The sequence below is a fragment of the Aethalodelphis obliquidens genome, unplaced genomic scaffold (assembly GCF_003676395.1).
Source record: "Aethalodelphis obliquidens isolate GAN/ISIS:26980383/991018 unplaced genomic scaffold, ASM367639v1 scaffold11, whole genome shotgun sequence".
In the NCBI taxonomy this organism is placed as follows: Eukaryota; Metazoa; Chordata; class Mammalia; order Artiodactyla; family Delphinidae; genus Aethalodelphis; species Aethalodelphis obliquidens.
In genome coordinates, this window is record NW_020837955.1 from 10302643 (window position 1) to 10321332 (window position 18690).

At 40.3% G+C, this 18690-nt stretch overlaps 1 protein-coding gene across 5 annotated transcripts in view; it reads right to left on the reverse strand.

Moving 5' to 3' along the window:
• The window catches only part of HTR7 (5-hydroxytryptamine receptor 7), a 93352-nt gene continuing 74662 nt past the window's right edge, over positions 1 to 18690 (reverse strand). The window contains exons 2-4 of one of the 5 annotated variants that reach the window (XM_027112017.1): positions 9539 to 10297; positions 2306 to 2421; positions 1 to 1704 (exon numbers count right to left, since the gene is read on the reverse strand). In XM_027112017.1, the coding sequence (XP_026967818.1) occupies positions 1589 to 1704; positions 2306 to 2421; positions 9539 to 10297 (991 nt within the window). In that variant the 3' untranslated portion in view covers positions 1 to 1588. Of the gene's footprint in view, positions 1705 to 2305; positions 2422 to 7795; positions 7925 to 9533; positions 10298 to 18690 lie in introns of those variants that run through there. The other 4 variants (XR_003433824.1, XM_027112018.1, XM_027112019.1 and 1 more) reach the window with 4 other exon arrangements.

Genomic DNA, 18690 nt, shown 5'->3' on the forward strand with positions numbered 1-18690 from the left:
AGCTACAAATAAACTTTATTTGATGTAATGTAATAAAACATTTTCAAATTTAACAACATTTATCTGACCAGAAATAATCATTTAAATTATGAATATAATTATTTACAGTTACTTTAGCAAATCTGCGGTTCAGGAATTTGTACAAGCTTTGTTGGAAAGGATAGTGCCCACCTCCCCTTTCAGAAAGGCAGACCCTTCCCCGTGTGTTGTAAGAAGCAATGTCAGTGAAAGTTGGAAGAAATCCACCATCCACGTTGGAATTCCACATTATCCTGTGAGAGAACAGCTATATATATTATAGGAAAATAATATTCTCTTTCAGTTCTCTTTTGTCAAATGAAGGTTGGTATTCATTTTGTCCCCTTGGAGGTACTCTTCTCTGATCTACTGTCTTTCTGTCTCCCTAGCTCATACATATTACACAGAACCATTTTAAAAATATATACTATCTACAAAGGGATCTTTTCTGTTTCCTGACCTGCCCTGAATGTCTACCACTTTGGGGAGAGGGAGAGGAGAAGAACAGAATTGCCCAGGTGCACATTTGATTTAAGATACAGAGAACACAAAAACCAATCCTCCAGAAGGAGCAGAATGGTACTCTGGAGGGCTCCTAACACTGGCCCAGGTGACCTCCGATGCACACAGTTTAATAAAACGCTGCTCAATGAGAATTAACATGTGGATGTTCCATCTCCAGAAGCGTCACAGTCTTCCATGGAAACCACATTATTCCCATACTTCCTCCCCCAATCCTCACAGTTAGGGACCAGCCTGTGGGCCCACTGCACCCAGGTGTAAACAACAGTCACAAGTTCTGTGCCAACCATCATGTTACTATATGGTGTGGTGAGGTAGCCCCCGCTCTTCATCCAGGGAAAACTCCTCACAGGAGGAACCGCCCTCACCTCTCAGGATCCCCCAGAAGAAGAGCAAGTGTGAGAAAAAGCTTTATCCAGGTTTCACTATTCTCTCCATCCTGAGATGTTCCTGAGTTAACACCATAATGAGAGAAGCGAGTTAACAAAGAAAGTACACTGGTGGGGACGTCACAGGGACCCTGCAAAAAAGCCAAACTGTTTGACAGAAGCGGAACAGACACTGCTCTGGGAGATCATTTGTGGTAGCTGATGACGGGGTTCTGTTTTCTAACGTGGACATGCAACGTATTCATCACTATGCTTACCGCAGTTTGCTGGGGAAAACACCCTTCTGTCCCACAACAAAATACATCTGTCTCAAAAACAGAAACAAAAACACATCTGTCTTATACATGATTCCTGAATATTCACCACAACGCCTAGACTCAGAAGCATGGGAAGCGTGCATGGGAACTTTCTTCACTTGCACGGACTTGGACAGAAGCAAAGCACCAGAAACTGTTTCCTTTCTGGAACTCAGTTCTGTGCGAGTGCTCACTGCCGAGCTGATTGGGCTGTTTTCATCTGCACACAATAGCAGTGATCCACAGGAAAGAAAGGAGAGGTCACCATCCCCCTCATAATATACTTTGAACAGCAGGTATACTTTGCTGGTCACATTTTAGCCATCCCAAGAAAGGACAGAAGCCTCATTCCGTTCCGAAGTCTCAGCAACTGATTTCGTTCTGTTTCCACCTCTGTCTTGCCTTGTTTATTTCATCTCCATTATTCTGTTTTTGATCATGAATCATGACTTTTTTTTCTACAGTAGTCAGAGTTTTGTCTATAAAGAGAAAGAGAGAGAGAGAGAGAGAGAGAAAGGAGGCAAGAAAATGATTTAGCAGAACTGTAAATGTGAGTTTTCATTTTGTGGTGGGTGGATTTAATATTTACTGCATTCAGTCATTTGAATTATTTGTGGTTTCTAAGGGGTTATGAGCATCTAAGGGGAAAGAAACAGTGCTATGGCTCTTTTCATACATTTCATAGCTTCTGTAAGTTGCCAGGGCCTTAATATATTTGCAAATCAGCTCCAGATAACCCTTTAGAAATTCACTTTTATAATATAGCTTTAGGCCAAAATGGCTCTACTCTCAATAATCCTTGCAAAATACTACTTGCCATACTTGAAGATAATAATGTTGACTACAGTGCGAGTATTCTCCCCCTCAAACCTAGGAGGGGGCACTATAGTAAACCCTGTGTGCAGAGACCGGGAAACCCCACTTCCCTGACTTCCTTCCTCCCTAGATTCACAGAAGTACCATGAGTCATGGAGAAGTTTTGGCCAACAGCTGAGGAAGTCTCTCTCTCCTTAGTGCAGAGCCACAGTCCCTCTAGATACACACTCTCCTACCTCTGTACCATCACAGGACTCAACTTACCGAACCATATCCATGTGCATGAGAGCCAGGTCTTAGAGGGTCCAGGGCCTCTGCCTTCCCATCCCATTGAAAGTGCCCCTCTCACTTGGCTGTCAAGACTTGTCGGATGGGTTTCCCTGGTGACAGGATCAGTTCCTCCATAAGACACCATCTCTCGCTTTGTGCCTTACCCCACGTGATGGTGCCTGAGGAGAAGCACCGCGCTTCAGCTCGGACCCGTGGCTCCAGGCTGCTGGGTGTGTAGGTGCAGGCACTGGAAAAAGGCTGTGTCCCCAGTGGGGCTCCACACTTATTCTTAGCCTGGGGCCTCTGCCTCTTCTCCCATAGAGGAGGCTGCACTTCCTCTGCAGCTCACAACGGCTCCTGAACTTTACTGAATCTCTCCCGGCTCCAGCACCATCTCTGAAGTCCCCCTTTCCTCACCACCCACCTGCTAGTCAACTTCCAAACGTCCAGACATCCTTGGCCTCTTTCCTAGTCTCAATGCCACCCTCCTCGTGCAGGCCCTCCCAACAGGAGACCTCACTTTTACATTGGTCTCCAACCCATTTCCTTTCTCCTGCTGTGAACCCCTATTTACACTGCATACCTTGTCTCACTCCAGCTCAAAAACCTTCCTCTCTCCCCACACCCACTTTGCCTACCTGCCCTCCAAGCTGACCCCAATTTACTCAGTTTCCAGGTCCTGCTGAAGACACACCCCAGGTTCTTTATGTACCTCCATCCATTTCTGTGTCCCTCTGTCCCTACTGTCCCCTCTGCTTTGAGTAGTCCCAAACCCACCTCCACCCCTGCCATCCCTTAATCCTACTCTTTATTGAAGACCCACCCCAAATATCACCTCCTTCATGATTTCCACCATGGATATCTTCTTTCTAAGACAGGCCCCCGAGGCTTATTTTTCTTGTAGGTATGTTTGTATTGCTTCATCTTATTTTGTGCTATGTGTATTTACTGTCTACTAAGAAAACAAACAAACAAAAATATTAGAAAAATCAAGAGAGGTCAATTGCCTGCATTTCCTACTTGAAAGAGACTGCGAAGTTAAAACGTAGGCAACTACAAAGCATGAAGCGAACAAGCTATTATTAGTACTAATTGATGATTTAATAAAAATAAAGAGCTGAATTCCAGCTAGTTAATGATGAGGAAAATACTACTCTGGGGAAAGAAAATCTATGAAACAGCCACATTTTTGTTTGTTTCTGTCTTTAAGACAACATCCCACCACAGATATCCAGGTGCTTGAAGCTTCTTCCTAATTTCCACTGGGACCCGTTTCATCTTTTTTTTTTTAATCACTGGTTTCTGTAAAGAAAAGGTAGAATCACCCTGAGCTTCAAAGCTTCAGTACAAACCAGGGAGCAGCATATTGACAGAATTCATGGCAGGAACTCAAGGTTATTCCACTAGAATTGCAATTGACAGGGATTATAAGAGGCTCATTGACGAAAAGAAGGGAGAAGGGAAGGCAGAGCTACTTCAAAACCATTTCATGAAATTCTTTTATATGGAAGTATTTTAGAAACTGCTATTCAATATTGTTCACAGTAATGGTGTCAAAGAACAAAAGTCATCTAAATGTGACACTTAAAAGCCATTTATGGTGATTCAAAGCAAATCCATAAATAAAGCCATCAAATTAAAAAAAAAATCCCTGCTTCTATCACATGATCACATTTGGTTTTATATTACCAGTATTTGAATACTTGTGAAAAGGTGACAAAGACTGTAATTTAGACTAGTGAATTACAATTACCAGTGAAGTATTTATAGCCTTTTCCCTGTATTCACTCGCTACCCAAGGAAGACTCCTGAGTGCCTGCCAGACTCCTGAGCCTCTCACTACGTTGATCAAGAAAATGGGGAAATATTTGGAAGTAGCAATACACAATCCAGTAGATTGTTTTTACAGGAAAGAAAGACAACTATTATATAGGAGAAAAAATAGAGCCAAGAAGGTGGAATTAGGGACAAAAGTAAAAGAGACTAGAACCCAAGCAGCCAGAGGGGAAGAAAAGAGCTAGAGAGATTGGAGGGAGCAGCCCGGAGTCTCCAGGTTGGCCAAGAAGTGTGAGCGCTAGAGAGAGAGGGTGGGGGGACAAAGGGTTCTAAGGTTTGCTGTGAGCTATGGACTGGATGCCACATTATTCTTCCAGAGACTCCAGTAGAGTTAGGACTGCTTGGGGTTATCCAACTGGTGTTTACCTGAATGCAGCTGTGCAGAGCATGGACCATGGTGGGAGTTCTGGTTACTAGTCTTTTACCAGCTACCACCGCATCTACAGCCACCCAGCCCACTGGACTGTGAGCTTCCAGAGGCAAGGACTGTCGCTTATTCATCCTTATATCCCAGACATTCCTGGCGCCATGCCTTGTACACAACAAGCCCTCAAATGTTTCTGGAGAAAACAAGCCAATGAAGAGATGCCTTACTTCCAGCCTCTAGCTTCTAATTCATTCCACATGATGCCACTAAATCAGTCTCCATGGCTTTGGTGAGTCCATTTTCCTACTTGCAGAGATTCAGTTGATGGCTTCCTTCTGCCCACACTAGGGCTTCTCAACCTTAGCACTATGGACGTTTGGGGCTGGGTGATTCTTTGCTCTGGGGGCTGCCTGTGTAAGCCAGGATGTTTAGGAACGTCCTCAGCCTCTACCCACCAGATGCCAGGAGGTCTTCCCCTCCCCCGGTTGTGACAACCAAAATGTCTCCAGACATTGTCAAATGTCCCCTGCGGGCAAAATCACCCCAGGTTGAGAACCACTTATCTACACTAAAAATCCCAAATTTCTGGGGCTGGAATGGAAGATCCTTCATAATTTAATTTATTCGACCTTTCCATTATGATCTCTAAATCTCCCCTACAACAATGCTTAGCTTTGGGCAGCCCGTCCTTTGCGTAAGGTCCCACACTGACGCCTCTATAGCAAATGTCTCCTTCATGTGGAATGCCATCTCTAGTCTCCTTTAGTTATAAATGCTTTAACTTTCACAGATGTACTCGAGCCCATATCCTTCCGGAAGTCTTCTCTGATCAGTTAGGGAAATCACTGAGTTACCTTCCTCTCTTTTGAATCCTATAGCTTTTCCTGTCTCCACTTTTCCTGTGTTCTCAACACAAAAAGAGTGAAGGAGCATGTGCGTGTTTATGTGCAGTCTGTGCAATAGAAATACATGCACTAAGGCAGGAAAGACATCATGTGTTTTCTGTATCCTCCTCAATGCCTGACACAGTTATAAACAAGAATTTAAAAAGGAGTCCCCCCACATTGGAACTGAAAAGAAAGCAGCCTGGTATAGAATTTTTTAAATAGCAGCTATTCCAACTCTCTAATTAGAAACTTCCTAGAGTTAATAAATATTTAGGCCATTCATCCCAAATGATTTTAACATTCCATAATTATAAATAAGATCAATAATTATAAATTCAAACAGAGAGATGTAATGAGGACACAGTCATTTTCTGAGGCCAGGGGAGAGCAAACTATGACCCGTGGGCCAAACCCAGCTGGCTACTTGTTTTTGTAAATAAAGTTTTATTGGTACACCACCATACTCATTTGGTTACTTGTGTCTGGGACTGCTTGCTCACTACAAAGCCAGAAATAAGTAGTTTCAGTGGAGAACGTATGGCTAGCAAAGCCTAAAATATTTACCATCTGGCCCTTCACAGTAAAAGTTTGCTGAGCCCTGTCTTAGATGAACAGGAAAGTAATACCCAAGACTCCGCATTAGCTAAAGACACAGAGGCAAATATCCTTGGATGTTATGTTGGCTGATTTACTTTTATAAAAGTCACAGTAGTGTGGAAGTTAAAAGTACATTTAAACACAGATTTAAACACAGTCCTGTGCTCAAATTCAGCTCCACATGGATGGCTGAAAAAATTATTTGACCTCCCCAACAGAATGGAGATGAAGGAACCCACCTCTCATAAAGTCATAAGGATTAAGTGACCTAATTCACATGGAGTGCTCAGCGTAATACGTGAGGGTGAATCATCAATATATGTGGGTGACTATTATTTCAAACTGGAAAGCCTGTTTGTGTGACATCTGAAAATTAGCATTTTGTAAACTATCTGAATTATGTGTGAATTATTAGCTAAAATAATCAATAAAATTATTCTCAAGTTCTTTGACTGTACAGGAGGAAAACTAACAGAGTGGTGTTTCCTAGTTGAGGATTTCAATGGTTCTTTCCTAGTTTCTATATTGGCTACTTAACTGGACCCCCGGCCACCAGTCTTTCTATTTTATCCACCCTTCCCACTGCTGCCGGGGAGACTCTCTTCAAACGCATCTTTCAGCATGTTACTCCTGGGAACTGAAACCAACATGCTTTTCAGCTCCTGTGCTAAACAACTCTGGGGCCAGGCAAAATCACCCAGTACTTGTTCCAGGAAATAGTTGTTTCCAAAAGATAAGACTGTGCACCAACCAAACAAGCTTACTCGTCAATAGTAAGACTATTAGACTTACTGATAGTTTGCTCATTAATACTGGCATCGAGGTGCCTGGATGGGAGGGGAGTTTGGGGGGAGAATGGATACATGTATATGTATGGCTGAGTCCCTTTGCTGTGCACCCAAAACTATCACAGCATTGTGAATCGGCTATACTCCAATATAAAATAAAAAATTTAAAAAAAAAAAGGCCCTCACTTAGTTACACCCACCAATCCAAAGCTATCATGTCATAACCTCTGCCCAGTCCTTACTAGTTCCCTACCTTAACATGACCCAGCCCAAGCTCTAAAACTCTATCAATATCTTTGCTTATTCCCTCCATCTGAGAAGCTATCAAGTCTCTGTCAAGGAGGTGTCCTCCTAAGCTACAGTAAGTCTAATAAACTTAACTTACTTCTACTAACAAGTTTTTTCTAAATGTCTTCTTAGAGAGCTGATGGCTAAAATCCCCAGCTCAAAACATTCCATAGCTCTTCACTCCTACAGACTCAAGTCATTTGACAAGTAGTGTTGCATAATAGCTAAGAGCACATGCATTGGAGTGATTCATACCATACCTACCACTTAGGGGCTATGTGATCTGAGGTAAGTTACTTTACGTCCCTGAGCCTCAGTTATTCTTCTGAAAATTGGGGATGCCAGAAGCACCTACTTTACAGGTAGAACGACGTACACCATGAGAGCATGTAGTAGGTGTTCAATAATTGTTAGAAATTATTACTTTTATTATCTAGTACAGTGTCAGGCACTGTACTAGATTCTGCAAACAGAAATTTGACTAAGACATAGCTCCTTCCCTGAAGGAATTTAGAATCTGGTCCCGGTGAACAAACACTAGTGGTCAATTCAGTAAGACTCTTATAGGCCTGGAAATATCCCTGGGGATATAGGTTGCTCATTGCATATATTCTGAAACCTAAGATTGTATTCTTTCTTAAAAAAAAAAAACTCTAATTTTTTACTGCGAACAATTTCATATGTACCAAAGAGTGTATATAATAGAAGTAAAAATAAATACCTGTGAAGCTATTTCACAGCTCAAGAATTAGCATATCTGTAGTCTTACAACTTTGAGTTCCTAGGACAGGAAATGATGATCTCTGGTTTCCCTTATCCATATTAAGGAGATGTTTCTGCCTCCTTCATCCTGGTGATGAGTTAGAGAACAAGCTGAGTTCCTTGAGGTTTTCAGAGTCATTTGGGGTGTATCCTAGGTTGGGAGCCCCTAGAGTCTACTGTAATCCATGAGGGCACTTTGGGACCCTGTTCCCCTGAGACAGCTGAGAGCACAGAGGTCTCCCTGGCCATCTTGATCACAGATAAAGGCAGGCTAGTATATGGAGAGTATATAGAGGCAAGACTCACATGTTGTGGGATGTAGACCCAGTGGTAACGCTAATCACTGTGGGATATCTCACTTGCCAGGACTCAGTTACCTCTTCTGTCAAATGAAGGGATTGGGCAAGATGACTGAGGAGGTCCCTCTAAGCTACCACCGTCCATGGTTCTCTGGTCTATTCCAGAGAACCATGTTCAGTGAAGAGGGATAACTCTTCTCTCACATTCAACACTGATCTGCTCTCTCTCTCACCAGCACCTTCTATTTCCACAATCCAGTTTCTTCCCCTCAGCTTTCAAACATGAAGATATCTCCTCTACCTCAAATTTAAAACAAGGTCTTCACTGGACCTGCCAACTTTGCTATATTGTCTCCTTCCTTCTTTACAGTGCCAAATTCAGTCATATGTGTGTTACATGTAAAACCCATTTCCTTATCACCACTGGCCCTTTGTGGTCCTTTTTTGGATCCCAATGCCCACTGTAATTGCTTCTTGGAAAGCTACTAGTGCTTCCCAGACAAACTCAGCAACTCTCTATCAATTCCCAACTCCTAAAGATGGGTAGTACTTTCTAAAAGCTCTGTAGTTTTCAAGACTTTGCTCCATCCTGGCATCTCCCCACACGAACCATTCCATACTGCCCCAGACTACTCGGGCCCTTCTCCCACCCTCCTCGTGCAGGCCCTCCTGACAGGAGACCTCTCTTTTACATTGGTCTCCTACCCACTTCCCTTCTACTTACACGGCATACCTTGTCTCACTCCAGTTCAAAAACCTTCAGCTCTCCCCACACCCACTTTGCCTACCTGCCCTCCAAGCTGACCCCAATCTACCCAGCTTCTAGGTCCTGCTGAAGACACACCCCAGATTCTTTATGCACCTCCATCCATTTTTGTGTCCCTCTGTTCATGCTGTCCCCTCTGCTTTGAGCAGCCCCAAACCCACCTCCACTCCTGCCATCCATCCCTTAATCCTACTCTCTATTCAAGACCCACCCCAAATATCACCTCCTTCATGATTTCCACCAGTGAAGGACGAGGTCATCAAAACAGTTTTACTGGATCTAAGAGTAATAGCAACTAAAATGATAATGTTACAAGAATCAGAGCTATAAGGACCTAAATAACATCCAATTTACGGAGAAAGGATAAAAAACATCACCTTCCTTGTCAGCACTGACATCAATTGCAATTCATCAGCGAATCAGTCTCTTCTTCCAATCCAACTAAAAACCTATCTTTGGCTTTTGGAATTCTACTGGGTGGAAGACTGGAGTCTACAGTATTCTAAATTCAAATCTGATACGCTTAGTAGAAAATAAGCTTGCTACTGATTCTGGAAGCTTTCTACGATGTGCTTCCAAAAGGAGTCCCATATAAAGGTTGGGGGGATAGAAGGAAAACAGTGATAAATGACCTTACAGCACAAGCTCAGGTCTCTCAGGCCTCTCGGCAAGCTTCAGGGCCTCGTGCATGCCTGCAGCCGAGAGCTTCCGGTTAATATTCCGGTACTGGCACTGGAGCAGGCTGCGGTAGGTGGTCCTCAGGTCCCGGTTGAAGAAGGCATATATAAAGGGGTTAATGAGAGAGTTTGCATAGCCCAGCCACAGAAATGTCCTCTCCACCCACAGCGGGATGCAACTGCACGCGGTGCCACAGATGAAGGGTCTGGCCGTCGAGAGGAGGAAAAACGGCAGCCAGCACACAGTGAAGGCCCCGACGATGATCCCCAAGGTGGTGGCCGCTTTCTGTTCCCTCTTAAAGATGGAGATGTTTTTCCGTTCATGTTTGAGGAGTCTCGAAAGGTTTGCACACTCCTCCACCTCCTTCTGGAGCTTCACCATGCCGTTCAGGGAGACGACGCTGTCGGGCTCCACGGGACGCGGGAAGCCGGGGAACTTGTGTTTGGCGGCGCTCTTCCTGGCGGCCTTGTAAATCTGGTAGTACATGAAAAGCATGACGGACATGGGGATGTAAAACGCCACTGCGGTGGAGTAGATCGTGTAGCCAAAATCCTGGCTGATCAAGCACACCTTGTCATCATTTACGTTCTGAGCCCAGCCGAAGAGCGGTGGTAAAGTGATGGAGGCGGACAGAAGCCAGACAGAGAGGATCATCTTGGCCATGCACTTCCCGTTCTGTCTCACGGGGTACGTCAGCGGCCTCGTGATCCCAAGGTACCTGGGAGAGAAATGGAAAGAGAACACGTGACTGCCGTGATCACAGCAGATCCACTGGGGAGTACCACCAGCCAGGGACTAGGCTGGGTACCTAGTAGCTCTCTTCTTCACACAGCCCTTCCAGATAGGCATCATTATTCCCATTTCATAGAAAGGTAAACTAAGACTCTGAGAGGTTACCTATTTTTTTCCAGGTCACACAGTCAGCCAAAGGCACTGCCAGCATGTCCATGCTCTTTTCATACCTTGTAGCTTCTCACAGACTGTGCAGTCAATGAACTATAGATTCAACATATGCCTTCCCCCCCCACCATGATCACTGCCACTGAAATCAGCCAGGAACAAAATGTCAGGCCTGATGGGATGTTGTGACGCATCCTCGTGAGTTAGCCAAGCTCTACCACACTCGGATATTACACACCCACTGATCTCCTCTGTTGTCTTAATTCAGGCCAGCTCTGAATTCATTTTCAGTTCCCCTTTGCACTGAAATGAAAGCACTTCTTTAAGATCAGAGAGAGCTGTGAGATATTTAGGAAATCCTAGGGTTTTGGAATGGAAAGTAGCAAGTGATCATTTTTTTATCCCCAGAAAATTCTCACGCAAGAGTTATGTCCAAGGAACAGTCTATGAAACGAAAGCAGCCTGCCTCGTCTCTCCAGTTCTAAGGAGGATCACAAGGAAGGGCATAATTCTGAAAAATATTAGGCAAATTCTGTGCTTAGTTCTGTATAGAGAATAGATATTTCTCTGTCTCTGTTATCAAGGATTTATAATGCAAAAGAGACTCAGCAAACAGAGAAAACACAGTCGGCAAGATGTTCTGTCAAATGCTTGGTACTTTTCTGCTTTCCAAATTTGTTTTCTCCTCTGTATTTAATAGTCTTAGCTTCTATTTGAGGGAGGATTCAGAGCACGTGAGAAGCTAAGATAGGTAAAAGCTGGCCATTTTGTTGGTTTTCTACTTCATTTATGTACATAAAAGAAACACGTGAAACACGAAAAGTTATTTTCTGAAAGTAGGTCACTTGGTGGTTTGGAATTTAAAAAATAATTATTTTTGTGATAGAAATAGCCTCACATGTTACGTTTGAATTATTTCACAAAAGTCGCAAATCATGCTTTCACGATGAAAATTAGCATCAATGCAACACTTACAAGGCAAAATTGAAATACAGTAAAAAATGAATAAGCCAGATTTGCTTATACAGTGCGAGTATTCATTCCATCCTTCAACAAGTATCAATAGAGTTCCTTCTATATGCCCAGATGCCATTTTAAATGTTGGGAATATGGCAGTGAACAAAAGAAACAAGAATCGTGAATGCAGGCACATGGGGAGATCATGCAGGGGGTGAATGGGAGGACTGAGCCTCGTGGTAACGTTGAAGGGACTTCTGATCCCTTCTCCCAAGGATGCAGGGGTTAGTGGTACCAGTTCTTCATTTCACCTCTGCCTTCCCTTGTCCTTGATAAAGCTGACTCACAAGCACTATCTCTAGGTTTTTCAGCTGTAACTAGGATTATGTTTTGGTTCCTGGATAGAATGAAGGACGAGAAAGAGGAAGGTTCTACTGAGAACTCAAAAATAAGAGCTGAAAAGGAAGGGAAAAGAGAAAAGGAAGTGGGAAGGAGGGAGCAAGGGAAGAAGAGGGGAAAGATAGAGAGAAGGGAAGTGTGAAGTAGCCTCGACCTTATGTGGAATTGCCAAATTATCTGAGTTTTAAGCTATGGGGAAAAAAAAAAATTTAAGGAAAAGAAAAGAAAAAAAAAGGTAGATGAGGAAAGCCCTGAAGAAAGGTGTTAGAACTGATTGCACGCTCACAATTAAGCTCATCCCTGCCCTGAGGCTGAATGCAGAGTTTCCACCAAAAAAAACACAAAAAACAAAACCTCCCCTTCTTTGCTTTGGTTCAGGAGCTCTCTCCAAGTTTTTCCTGCTGGAACTCCTTTGCAAACCTCCCTTTTTGGACCTAATCCTTACTCTCTATCAACTCCTGTGAATGGAGCCTTTGGGCTCCTTCCCAGATTCCCCAGGCAGCCTTTGCCAGGGCTTGGACTTTGATTATTTTCTCCCTTTGCCTGTAGTCACAGGCATAAACTGCTTGTTCCCAAGCCTGGACCTGGCTTCCAGGATATTGTACCAACCCGGGTTGGAGGTCCAATGACAGCGATTAGTTCATATAGTTTCCTAGGTGGCCACCAGATGGCACTGTCAGACCATCTTACATCTACTTACTGGGGGGTTGGGATGGTAGGTAGGTAGAGCAATACTGTAGGTGTTTGCTGGAAGGAGGAAGAAGGAGGATTACTCATGACAAGAAAATAAATTATATTGTATTTGGGGGGGTCATACAAAAAATTAGCAAGCCTGGAACTCACAACCTGGTAAACTCCAATTCTTGAGGAAGTCAGTTCCGTTTTCCCTTCCATCCTTCACATTTTCATTACTTAAATAGGGACTTATATCTTCAGGCTTACTTAAATCTAGCCTCTCTCCTGCTCACATAAGTAATATCAAATCTACAAAGATTAATCCTGAGAGATTAATTAATTGAGTATCAAATGACATCTCAGAGTATTAAATAATCTCATAAGAATGACATACTTATTCATCCTAATATATTTAGTCTGACTTACATTACATTTCAGTGATGAGGACTCAGTCTTTCCTGGATATACAAATTATATTCCATAAACTTCCCTATTTTAGGCTCCATTCTCTAACAGCCTCAAGTAATGTCTTACAGTAAAGGGAATTATATTTTCTTCTTTAGTCTCCTGGATACCACCTGGGACTTTTAAAGGCTAAAACCAACCAAAAGATGATCAGAAAAAAAATGAGTGCTCATTAAAGTGTCTGGAAATAAAATAAATAAACAAAAGTCAACAACTTTCTGAAAAAGGATTAACAATCAGAAAATATCATGGAAGAAAATAATTTCATTCACAGCAACAATCAAAAAATTAAAATATCTAGAAAAATCTTTTTAAATGACCAGGGCCTATACGAAGAAAACATAAAATGATACCGAGAGACCTAAGGGAATGCCTGAATCCATGAGAAAAAAAAACTTTTAATAAGAAAATCTAGTATTACAAAAGTGCCAATTTTCCCTTAATTAATATAAAAATATATAACTCTAGCTGAAAATCTTAGCATTTCTTTTGTTAGTCCGACCTAATGATTTTTAAGTTCATCAAGTAAATAAGCAAAAACAGACAAAATCTGAAAGAGATGAAAAATGAAGGGATGCTTATAAAAAAAAGTATAAAGCCACAGAAATAAAAATTCAATAATAATTATTCAAAAATAGACAGATCAATAGAACAAAAGAGATCCCAGAAGTATATTCAAATATATAAGGGAATTTTAATATCAGAAAGCAAGTCATTTTAAATCAGAGTAAAAGATTAGATATTCATGAAGTCTGACAACTGGCTAGCAATTGGGGTAAAAATAAATCTGAATTATCTTTCTCCTTATTCAAAAATAAATCCCAGATGGATCAAAGATGATCATGTAAAAAAATTAAACCCTAAGACTACTATGAGGAAATATAGGTATTTCTGCAATCCGGCCAAAGGTCATTGTTAACCATGATACAGAAGCTTGAAACTATCAAATGATGCATCGATAAATTTTTGACAAAAATTGTATTAAATAAATAAATAAATAAATGACATTTAGTTTAATTTTTAAAAAATCACTACATACAGAATTAAGTCAAATGACAAACTTGCAGTCCAAATAACAATATCTCAACATTCACTGATCTCTTACAAGTCAGTAAGAAAAGGCAACCATCTCAACAAAAATAGTGAAGCAATTAAACAAAAAAGAAATAAGAATATCCAGTAAGCACTCGGAAATATGTACAACTTCATTAATAATTAAACATATACAAATTTTAAAATAAGGACAAGTGCTCTATCATTTTGCTGACAGGAGTTTCAACTGAAATAACAGTTTTGGAGGGCAGTTTGGTAATTAATATACATTAACATTTGCTTTTTGGCTCAGTCAGGTTTCTAGGAATTTGTCCTGGGAATATAATTGTACAGGTGCAAAATGATTAACGTGCAAGGAAGGATGTTAACTAAACATATAATAGAGGAGAAAAGAGATGCAAGCTAGATATCTATCAGCAGATTAAAGTATAGTGTGTGTGTGTATATATCATGTAACCATTAAAAATTATGACGTATATATCTATTTACTTATATGAAAACAACCCAACCAAAAGTAGACAGAAAACAATGACTAGCCCTAAAGGACAAGAAACAGAGTATCATATATTCTATTAACCTGTTTATGTAAAACTAGGTGTTTGTATGGGTGTGTGTGCATGTATATATACTGAGATGTCTTGGAAAATATCCACCAAAATATTAATAGCAATTTTATCTGAGTTGTAGAGATTTGATTAGTTTAAAATTTTTTCTCTTTGCTTTTTTATGCATATTTTTTTAACTATATAATTTTTAAAAAGAATTCTAAGAACAAAATGAAAGGTTTAAGAGAATTCTTAAGTCCTAAGTCACATAAGTGATTTTGGCAACACAGATGATCTGGTGCATAAAATCTGTAAGAAGCTGATAATTAATCTTAGATAGTTTTATTTGATTAGCTTTTCAAAAGTGTTTTATTACATTCACAAGTTCACACAAAGAAAACAGAACTCACTGGCATTTAAAATCCCATAATTACTACATAAAGTAATATTGGTATTCAGGGAAGTGTTTGTCCAAATTACAAATTCATTCTCCCTAATCTTGGATAGTATAAACCTGACCTTTCGGGGCGGGGTGGGGGGAAGCAACCTAGATTGATTCTAAATATTCCCTAATATACATGGTTAACATTTGTCACACTAGCATTTTATGCTCACTGTTAATTAGAAAGTGCTGTGCTTATAAAGCCTTCAGAATTTTACTTTAAAATGCATACAAATGTGAAAGTACAGTAAATCTCAGAGACAAAGGCACCAAAGTATTATATAATTGAAAAATGTATGCAGCTCACATTAGGGGTTCCATTATGGTGGGGGTTTAGAGAAAAAGAGGATTAGGGAGTTAAAATACACATGGAGAGGGATTGGAAAGCAGATTAACTCGCTGCCTGTCTTCTATCCTAACTGTATAGAAATTATAGATAATGGTTCTTTAATTAAATGGCTTCTCCTGAGTTTTGTTGCTATAGAATAATACTTTATAGGGTAAAGGAAACTGGGTAGAATTACTCTGTAATACAGTGTTTTGGGGAATGTTAGGCTTAAAAAAGGTTTGCACACTTAGAATCTCTCTTCCATGAGACCTCCTCCCTTACAGCAGGTGAAATTCACTGCAAGCTCCAGCCTACATCAGTGGTTCCCGAAATTATCAGATTATCAGACTCACCAAGAATCTTCTGAAACATACAGGCTCTGGGGCCACCATCCACAGATTCTCTTTCGAGGTCTGGGGACTCAGGGTTCTGTATTTAGGACTGATGATTCTGGTTCTTTACCCCATGCACTTTTAGGGTAACTTTCCTTCATTCAATTACAAAGACTTTACACTTATTGTATGAAGGACTTTACTTTTACTTTTCATATTTCATCTTAATGGTGTGCTACCAGTTTGGCCTAAAAAATTGTCACAAATCGTATTTCCAATATCTCAGTTATGAGTTCTATCTTTCAGAACTGTGCTAAATGCAAATGAGGTAAGCATGGTTTTTGTCTTCATCAAGTTGTAGATTTGTTTAAATGTGTAATACACAGTAGGGTTTCATAAACCTTTCTGACAATAAGAAATAAGAATATGTTTACAACAAGAAATACAATTCCCACAGTTGCAATATACATATTTATGTATACAAATAAGAAATTGATATACATATGGGTGTACATCTATGAAGGTATATAGATACAGACGCATATATTTATACATATGAAACTGAAACAAAGTTTCATATGTATAAATATATACCATACTTACCATGACAACTTGCAATTCACTCTCTTCTACTGCCTGCTATTCTACTTCAGATTTTATAAATGCTGGTCTTAATGCACTAATTTGATTTCATGACCCAATAATGGAGCATGACCCAAAGTTTGAAAATTACTGGGCTTCAATAAACACATGGAAAGGTATTAAACATCGTGAGTCATGAGGGAAATGCAAATTAAAAACACACTGAGATAATACCAACATACAACAGACTGGTTAAAATTTTAAATAATGATGATGGTGACAATAATAGTAAGAATAATAAATTATAATGCCAAGTGTTTTGTGAAGATACGTAGCAACTGTCATTGTCATGCACTGCTGGTGGGAGTGTAACCCGATGTAACTTTGGGAAACCATTTCTTAACACCTACTAAAGCTGAAAAAAAAAACAACAATACATATATATTTTTTTCTGTGACCCAGCAATTCTTCTACGTATACAACGAACATTCATCAGAATACATGTATAAGAATGTTCACAGCAGTGCTAATGGTAATAACCCCAAATAAAACCAACCCATTCTACAAGAATAAAATAAGTACAATTCTGCCACGGTTGAATGGGTACATAAATTGTGGTACGTTTACACAGCAAATTCTATAAAATAACAAGAATGAACCAACTACTGCATCATCATGGATGACTCTCGCAAACATAACACTGAGCTAAAGAAGCCAAAGCCAAAAGAGAACTCAATGTCCCCAAACAGGCAAAACTAACCTATGGTGATAGAAGCCAGAAGAGTCGTTGCCTTGAGGGGAGGGGGCATGTTCTGGAAATGTTCTATTTCTTTATCTGGGTGTGTACATAGGTATGTTCACTTTGTAGAAGTTAAGTGAGCTGTGCAGTTAGGACTTATGTAGTGTTCAGAATATATATAAGTAAAGTTAATTTTTAAAATAAAAAACACCATGGACTTAACATATGCCATTGAACCGGATGTTGACCTGTTCTCTACAACTTTTTATTTTTATTGGAGTATAGCTGATTTACAGTGTTGTGTTAGTTTCAGTTGCACAGTAAAGTGAATCAGTTATGCATATACATATATCCACTCTTTTTTAGATTATTTTTCCATATAGGTCATTACAGAGTATTGAGTAGAGTTCCCCGTGCTATACAGTAGGTCCTTATAAGTTATCTATTTCATCACTCGGATACCAAAAACAGACAAAGATACCACAAAAAAAGAAAATTACAGGTCAATATCACTGATGAACATTGAAGCAAAAATCCTCAACAAAGTGCTAGCAAACGGAACCCAACAACACATTAAAAGGATCATACAACATGATCGAGTGGCATAAAACTATTTTCAAAATGGGGTTCCACTATACTTTTAAACCATTTTCATCAGTGTGTCCAAGCTGTAATTATAGTTAAAACCAGTAAACAATCTAAAATCCCTATTCTGACCTCAGTATTGAGGAAGACAAGTGGGCAGAGGAGCGGGGACAAAAAAGTAACAAAATTCAACAAAATTTGGAAAGCAGAACAAAAGCTTCCTCTTTGAAAAAGTAAATTATGAAACAAGAAATGAGCTTTTCCCTTTAGGGAGAGAATCAGAATTAATTAAAATAAAGCAAATCGCTTTTAAAATATTCATATATTGTTGCTACCTAATTAATGACCACAATTTAGTGACTTGACACCAATCCTGTAGGTGTCCTCACAGTTCTGTAGGTCAAAAGTCTGGACACAGCACAACTGAGTTCTCTACTCAGGGTCTCACCAGGCTGAAATCAAGGTGTTGGCCAGGGCTGAGGTGTCACATGAGGTTCAGAGTACTCTTCCAAGCACATGTGTTTGTTGGCAGAATTCATTTTCCTGTAGCTACAGAACTCACAGAGGTTACCACCTTCAAGCATCGGCTGCAGTTCTCAACCTCTCTGATCTTTAAACCCTCTTTGAAAAGCACTCACCTGATTAGATCAGGCCCACTGACATTCAAGGGGAAGGAAGTATACAGAGCATGCATACTTGGGAAGGGGAATCTCGGGGCCATCTTAGAACTCTGTCTACCACAGACACTTGGTCATAAGAGAAGCTAAGGAGACAGAAAATATCCCACCAAGGGAGCTCAGCAAAGACCTATTTGCTACCTACTCAAGTTGAGACAAGCCTTCCAGTGAGACTAATGTTGTCTACACTCTATCATAAAGCAATGGTTTTTCTGCTGAATTTTTCTGTCATTTAATGCAAAAACATAAGGGTCCTTTTACTGTCCATTTGGTTTTTAGTCACCTATTACGTAAAACTCTTTATGTCTATTAAAAACTACCAAAGCAGTGTTTTTAGGTAATTACAGAAAGTCATGAAAATGAACAATATAGGAGATCACTAGTGACCCCTACATTATGCCTGGTGTTAATCACTGCAGTTGTATCTGAACT